Genomic DNA, 8,686 nt, shown 5'->3' on the forward strand with positions numbered 1-8,686 from the left:
TAAAAACAGAGTTTCAAGAAATAGAGGGAAGCTAAATTGGTATAAATTAAGAAAATAAAATTGGTATGTAGTTTCACTTGTTTAGCTGCTGGCTGGATTAAGCAAGCAGGTAAAAGATTTTTAAAGAAACTTCAGCACATATGAAAGAAGAAATAGGAATCTGTAGAGAGAAGATTAAAGCTATTTAAGAAAAAGAAGAACAAGAAATTAATAGAGAAGAAAAAAGAAGGTACGGATAAATATTTGAGGAGCTGAAGAAATCAAGTGAAATAAAGAGTTTACTTAGTCACAGAGGATTTTCCTGTATGTTTTCTGGTGTTTAAAAAAATGAATTTAGTTATTTTAGCAGGAATTTGCAGTCAAATATATTTTTTTTTCTGGGAAACTCATTCATATCCTCCTAACCAAATTAGGATTGCAATTGAAGACCTGTTGGACCTTAAAGTATTCTAACTGGTTCTATACGGTAGATTAAGAAAGTTAAAGTTTCATTTACTTCCATTCATTTTATTTATGGAATAAATACTGGTCTCCTACCTTTTCACCATCTTGCTTCTCCAGATGTGACTGGATTTTAGGTGTTGAATGAGCATCTTTATCACTACTTCCGTCCTCAAATTCAACCACACTCTGTGCATGTTCTTCCTCTAGTAATTCTTCTGAGCTCTCTGATGTGTGTGAAGTAGACTCCAATCTAAAAACAAAACAAAATTCTTACATGTTTTCTTAAGGATGAATATGAATTTCAGGAATCTGTTAATAAAGTAACACTTTAGAGAATCAACTAAGTGTTGTTCAGTCAACAATTTCAAATTTTACAGGTCCAAGACCAATCTCTTCATCCTATAAAGTTGTTCTTTCCTACCTTGTTCTCCAGTTCAATTAATAACATCACTATATTTTGAAACATGTAAATGAGACCTTTCCTTTATTCATATCTGATAATATCTTATTCTATTAAAGTAAACATACATCCTAGTATACCTGGGATCATACAGTTTAAAGCTTTTATCCCAGCATTGGCATATTATAAAGCCCTTTTCTTTCTCAAAATAAAAACCAATTTGGACCATAAATGATACGGTTTAGTTCTACCTCCGAAATGCTTTTCAAACATATCCCTAACTTACTATTACCATTTTCAGGCCCCAATTCTCTCTGGAGAATTCTCACAGAAACTTCTTCCCAATTCATCTTTTCTAGATAGACAGGTGATAGATAGATACATAGATAGATAGATAGGTAGATAGATAGATAGATAGATAGATAGATAGATAGATAGACAGACAGACAGACAGACAGACAGACAGACAGACAAAGAGTTGGGGAAAATAGTGATGTGAAAGAAACATCTATCAGTCCCTCTCATTCACACCTCGACCAGGATTGAACTCACAACCTGGGCATGTACCCTGACTGGGAATCGAGCCGGCAACTTTTCAGAGCTCAGGACAACACTCAACCAACGTAGCCACACCAACAAGGGCACCCAATCATCTTAATACTTATTCTTCAGTAAGCTTTTCAGAGCTGTGTTTCTCATAGACATATCTGTACCTGTGACAGCCCCACTCAGAAAACTCGGATAGTCCTCTATGGCTTAGAGAATAAGGGATATCTCCCTCTAAAGCCTAACAAGACCAGACCCTTATATTCTTACCTCCCACTAGAAACTACTGTAACAGTGAGAAACTGTAACCCACCCCACCGTTCTTTTTGACACTGTTTCTGTAAATGCTGATTCTGACTAATATGCAGCTTGTAGATGAAGAGCATGTTTGTATAAGAATCCTAGGAACTAACTTCAGACGAAGCAGACTATGCCCTCAGTCTCCCCAGTTCTGGGAAACTTGCTAATCTTTAACCACAGAACCAGGATGATGCAGAACCAGAACGATGAACCAGGATGACGCACACCAGACCATCACTTCACCAGTTTTGAGATCCATATCGAATGGACTGTAGTGGCCCGCATGTACAGAACTACTCAACTCCCTCACCGTGATTCCTTTGTTCTATTTTCCCTGTTCCTCCTCATAAAAACCTCGGTCTGCACTGAGGTGTTGAGATGGGCTTTTGACAAAGAATCCCCTCTTCTCAGATGACCAGCCCTTGAATAAACCTCTTTCCTTTTCACCAGCATCTGTCTCACGAGTTTGGCTTCTGTGGCAGCAGGCAGTTGAAACTTGGTTTCAGTTACACTACCATTTACCTTATATATCCATATCAACATTCCTCTTCGTTTTGTGCCTTTGTTCATGTTATTCCTGTAGTCTAGTTCTGCACATGCAATACGGTAGCCGTAAGACATGTGTTCCTATTTGTTATTAAACGTAAATGAGATAAAAAATTCAGTTCCTCAGCTGCACCAACCACACTTCAAGTGCTCAAATGGCACATGGGTAGTGGCTGCCATACTGGACGGGCAGACACAGGACATTTCCTTCATTACGGGAAGCTCTCTGGACATCCATGGCATAGAGCCAGGCTCAGCAAATTTTCCTTTATGTTTTGTGGGACATATGGTCCCTGAATAACTAACTACTCAACTCTGCCACTTAACTCAAAAGCAATCATAATAAACCTGTAAACTAATGAGCATGGATGTGTTACAACAAAATTTTATTTATATTGGGTAGTGGGCCAGAATTGACCTATGGACCACAGTTTGTGAACCCTTGGACTAGAAATCTTCTCCCAACTCTGCTTGTTTAGTTACCACTTATCTCTGAAGCCCTAGCCCAAATACCAAACGTCTCCACCCCTCCATTAGAGGCAGTCACGCTCTCCTCTGCATCACAGTGTTTGCACTTCTATTATTACACCATCACAATCTACCTTGCAATGCTCTTAACCTGAGCCACAAACAGATACATGTACTAGAAACCATTAGGCATTCTTCAAGGGCAAAGATAAAATTACGTTCTTTGTAGTGTCTGAGTAAGCATTCAAGCATATAGCCTCACTGTTACTGTTCTGTTTATGAAAAGCAAACTGAATTCTACATCATTCTGAGTTGTTCAATTTAAAATACATTGTTACATTTCCTCCTAAAAAGGATATTACATCAAAATGTGGCTCCATGAGAAAACCATAATTATCTAAACTCTTATTCTTTTCACAAATTACTAGATTTAAGTATCTATTTATATTGCCTTTAACATGAATTTTTTACAAAAATAAAATATTTACATACTGATGCAATTACACAAATGAAAAATTATTTACATAAGGAAATTAGTATAGACACAAAATTCTCTGAGTAAAATAATTTCACAGCTAAAATGGCAAAACTATGAATGGTTGATTCAGGAACAGTTGGTAGGACTAGTAGGCAGAAGTGTAGTTTAAATATAAAATTAAAAATCTTGTTTTCTTAAGCTTCAAAGGAAGATAGAGGAAAAGTTTTGACCCATGTGTTCTGTTGATTAAGAGGCGTTGACTGCACCATTTATAGTTATTACTAATTTATGTTATATCCAATACCCCAGTGAAATGAATCCGTAATAATGTAAAACTGAGGGTTTTTAAAATTAACCACACCCAAGCATTACTAAAAATTACAGCTACTGTCAAATTCAAAGTTGGTGATAATGACACATTTGGGATAACCAATAGAATATTCTCCTGGATTTTCAGGCCTATGAGATTAAATTATGAGTTTATTCCACTCTCGTACTAGCAAATTCTTCCTATAAGATTGTCAAAGTGACACCACTGGTAAGTGTAAACAATTATCTTGTAGAAAAATTCAAATACAAACTCCTATACCAAGGTCATTTGCTACATGAACAATATAATAATACTAATTACTGATAATACACAAATAAGAATAAACAAAATAATGAGGGTAAAATAAACAATACTTTACTTAATTACTGAAGCTGTAGGTGAAGTCTCAGCTATCTTTTCATCTTCCCCTTGAGAACCACTAAATTCAGAATCCTGAAACCGCTTTCCAATCTTTGGTCGCTTTAGATGACTACTTCGAGTCCGAGTGGAAACTGGTGTTTTATCATGACCTAAAAAAAACCCAGAAGCCATGCAAGAACTATGCTAGTTTACATATATCCCCACCATTACACACTACCTTTCTCTCATATCAGACTTCGTTCATATTCACCTCTCACATTTCCATGTTATCTTGAGTTTTACAAAGTGTTTTTGCATTTTCATTTATATTCTCTCCCAATAATCTCTGCCAACCTTATGACATAGTGTAATTTTAATATATTCTCCCTACATGATACATGGAAAATTATTTGGCTTAATATTAAAATAAAACATTAGTTGCCCTGCATATGTGGGAAGATTAGATTTTTCTACTTTTCCTGGTTTCATGATATATGACCAAAACTAAATGAATCCGAGACTGAAATGAATTTGGACTGCAATATAATAGAAATGAGGTTTGTTTAATCATGGGAAATAAACAAGGCAGATGTTACTGTCTGTATTTTACAGGTCAGAAAATGAGGAAGAGAGGTACTATGGCTCACTCTGTTCACACAGAAAAATCAGTGGAAGTGGTGGCATTAGACCCAGAAGTAGACTTTAGAGCTGGGTAAGTCTTCACTTGCTCTAAGGAAAACACACACACACACACACACACACACACACACACACACACACCTAATTCTAAGTGTCTCAAACACTTTCTAATAGATCGGCTGGATTTCTTACCTTCGGAAGTGCTTGCAAAGGCATCTTTTAGAGAATCAATCTAAAATAGAGATACAGATTAAAACCAAATGTTGTAGATTATTTTTTCTCCCTGTGGATCTACTTTATTCAGTGTCAAAGAAAATCTTTAAAACATTTTCAAAAGCACTTTTTGTAATCACTATTCAATTAAAACTTACGTAAGAAATAAAAAGGTTATGTTACAGCCCAGTTTATTATGAGCCTAAGAACTTATCAAGCCATCTCATGTCTTAGTGGTAAGCACTGGAGTTTCCAGTACTGTCTTCAGCTACCTTCTCTTTTCAATCCATGCTTTCCCTTTGTCATTTTATCTACTACCTTCACTCCAACATCTATACAAGTTAATTCCCCCAACTTCCAAAGCTCTATTTCTAATAAGATATCTCCCCAGTGGATGTTCCATCTAATTTCACATCCAACCTGTCTCAAACTGAACAATATCATTTTAATAATCTTTTCCCAATAGTATTCCCTATCTTGGTTAAGTGACAGTAATAATTCAGTCTAACCAGAATAGCTGTGAGACAGTAATGACTTCTTCCTATCCCTCATTCAATCAACCACAAAGCCTGTCAATTCTGACTTTAAGAATCTCTCAAAACTGCCCCCTCCTTTGTACTGCCAATGCTTTAGTTCAGGCCTTTCGCATCTTCACCATGAACTGTTCTAATAACCTCCTCACTGGCATTCCTCACTCCAGTCACACGCCTGTAATCCTCTCCACCGTGATTACAGTGGTGCTTCCCATCTGTAAATTGTGCTACTCCTTTGCATTACAAAAAATAAAATGTAGTCAGTTTATCGCTACCTGAAATACAAACTCCCAAATTTCCAATACCAAATGCTCTTCCATACCAAACATGCCATTTTCTTTCACGCCTCTGTGTTTTTATACATGCCATCCCTAGGAATGCCCTAGCAACGTTTGGCACAGAACTCCCACACACCTTTAAAAGGTCATCTCAACTCAGTTACTACCTCACCAATTCCAGTCCCTGCATAGAGTTAGTCATACATCCTCTTTTATGTACCTGCAATCACTTGCTGTATGTATGCTCTATTAATGCCATTATTATCCTATAGTGTAATTGTTTACTTATCTGTTCTAATAATGGACCATCTGCTTTTCCCAGGCTTAACAGACCCATAATTTGTATGCCCAGCACTTGCCAAGGTACCCACTTTACTATATAAACTGCTATCCAGTCACACAGTTATCAAAACTCTACAATATTATAGGCACCTATACTTCAAGGTGTGTTTATAGGACATACACAAGGGAACAATTGTGATGGATAAGATAAAGATACTGTGTTCGAGAAGACTATAGTTCAACTAGACAAGGTTAAGACATAGATAAAGATGAGTAAATAAAAGGTACAAAAAGTGAAGTACATGTAATGTTTTCTGTCCAAAAATAGGAAAAAGCAAATAGAAATACCATCATCTAAAGAATAAATCATGTAGTGATAATCATTTCACAATGTATATGTATATCAAAACGAAGTTGGACACCCTAAAGATATACAATTATTTGTCAATACCACCTCAATAAAGCTAAAAAATACATCATGTAGTAAAAATAAACAGATAAAACTACTTCCCCATGTGGTTACTGATAAAAAGAGCGATGTAATAAATAGCTTAATATGAGAAATATTTTCCTTGAATTATTAAATTATTATGATAAAGAATATGAAGTTCTAAAATAAAAAAAATCTAATTCATGCTGCCAACCTTGACCTAGTGTAATTTTAATATATTCTCACTAAATGACACATTGAAAATTATTTGCTTAATATTAAAATAAATAATTAATATCACTGCATATATGGGAATATTAGATTTTTCTACTTTTCCTGGTTTCATGATATCTGACCAAAACGAAGTGAATCTGAGTATAACTGAGGAATTTAGACTGCAATATAATAGAATTGGGGCTTATTCTAAAGTCTGAAGTTCCAAATGTAGAAAAAATTTAAAAACTCTAATTCTTTAAATATAGTTATTATTTATATTATCCTTAAAAACACTTTGAAATTCTTTACTTATGCTAATTAAAACAGAAAATAAGAGGAACAAATAACTCCCCAAAGCATGGGTCTCTGAAATGCACCTGACTTTACATAGGCAAACTCAACACTCACAAAAGATATATCAGATACTGTGTACAAAACAAATATAGCTGTAATTAAGCGCCACCACAAAAAACACTACATAAAAACAGACTTCTAGAATCCCATCGATGGACCCATATTTTACTAATATCAAGTAAATTCTAGGAAAGTAGAAAGCCACAGTAATGGGAATTACTCTTCTAATTTCAGGTTACCTACTATTTGCAAAGTGCATTTCATTCTACAAAGGCCTAGCATACACTTATTGAAACTTAGCCTCACAGTTCCCACAATAACTTCATAACCTTTGGCCTACTACTTATTCCACTTCTAGAAACGTATCTGTGCAAGGAAATAATAACATATGCAAAATGATGCATGTACAAATGTGTACATACTATATAATAAAACCCTAATATGTAAATCAACCAAACAGCCTAACAACCGGTTGCTATGATGCACACTGGCCACCAGGGGGCAGATGCTCAACATAGGAGCTGCCCCCTGGTGGTCAGTGCGCTCCCACAGGGGGAGCGCTACTCAACTATAAGCCAGGGTCATGGCTGGAGAACGCAGCAGCGGTGGCAGGAACGTCTCCTGCCTCCATGGCAGCACTAAGGACCCATAGGGTGATGTCTGACTGCCCCTAAGCTGGCAGGCGGACATCCCTCGAGGGGTCCCGGACTGTGAAGAGGCCACAGGCCAGGCCGAGGGACCTCCCCCTGGCAGTGTGTGACTGTCATGCACCAGGCCTCTAGGTACATTATAAATGTAAAATTTAGTATGTTAAGGAAATAAATGATGGCATCTATAATAATAAAAGCGTAATGTGCTAATTAGACCGGACAGCCGAATGGCCTTCCGGAAGTCCTTCCGAATGACCTTCCAGACAAAACCAGGGCTGCGAGGGCCGAGGCAAGCTGCCTTGGCTGTGAGGGCTGAGGCCCTTGCACAAATTTCATGCATCCAGCCTCTAGTTTACATATAATAGGCTAGTGTGCTGCTGTTTAACAATCATATTTAAAAACAGTAGAAAAATAGTAATGCCATGAAAAATGCTTAACATGTTATGTTATGCACCCTGGTAGCCTCCAAAAAAATGTTGTGAGAAAAGCAGTAAGAATTAGCATAAAAGAAAACAAAAATAAAATGTATGCAGATACATGTATATTATATGCAAGATATTAACAGTTGCTATCTCTGGAGAAGTGGGATTACAGATTTTCATTTTCTTCTATATTAGTTTATGTGAATTTCAAATTATTTTTCAAAGAAAATTAAGTCCTTAGTAACCAATTAAAAGATGCCAGAAAACGAATACAGTAGAAATTACATAAGTCTGTTGAGTGAACAATAACATTTAAAAATTTAAATATTCACTGAATCTATTTTAAAGAAACAAAAAGTATTTCCTACAATAAATATACAGTGTACCTACAGTTAGCTGCATCTCACTAGACTGACTATCTTCAGTTCCTGCTTCATATTCTGGAACAGATGCAAGACCATATCCTCCAGGCGTAGTTCTTTTAGCTTCATTTGGAGGAACTGCTGTGTGTAGAAGAATTTTACAAATTGTAACCCAATCAGTATTCGGTTTTAATAACATTGTTCTGACTTTCACAAAAGCCCTACAGAGCAGCATGAATAGAAGAGTGTTGAAAATCTAGGTGTAGGATATCCCTTTCACCCCTATCTATCCTATCTAATAAAAGAGAAACATGGTAATTAGCCATACCTCCGCTACCCTTCCCATTGGCTAATCAGGGTGATATGCAAATTAACTGCCAGCCAAGATGGCAGCCGACAGCCAGGCAGCTTGAAGCGAACATGAGGCTTGCTTGCTTCAGTGACAGAGGACTCCA

General features: G+C 36.4%; 1 protein-coding gene across 2 annotated transcripts in view; it reads right to left on the reverse strand.

The window, feature by feature from the left end:
* FAM169A (family with sequence similarity 169 member A) overlaps positions 1-8,686 on the reverse strand; it is a 61,736-nt gene that overhangs the window by 12,246 nt on the left and 40,804 nt on the right. For both annotated transcript variants that reach the window (XM_006775442.2, XM_015571645.1), the window contains exons 8-11: positions 8,260-8,372; positions 4,684-4,723; positions 3,872-4,022; positions 538-694 (exon numbers count right to left, since the gene is read on the reverse strand). In XM_006775442.2, coding sequence (XP_006775505.1) covers positions 538-694; positions 3,872-4,022; positions 4,684-4,723; positions 8,260-8,372 — 461 coding nt within the window. The remainder of the gene's footprint in view (positions 1-537; positions 695-3,871; positions 4,023-4,683; positions 4,724-8,259; positions 8,373-8,686) is intronic.

This window comes from Myotis davidii, unplaced genomic scaffold (genome assembly GCF_000327345.1).
Source record: "Myotis davidii unplaced genomic scaffold, ASM32734v1 scaffold44, whole genome shotgun sequence".
NCBI lineage: Eukaryota > Metazoa > Chordata > Mammalia > Chiroptera > Vespertilionidae > Myotis > Myotis davidii.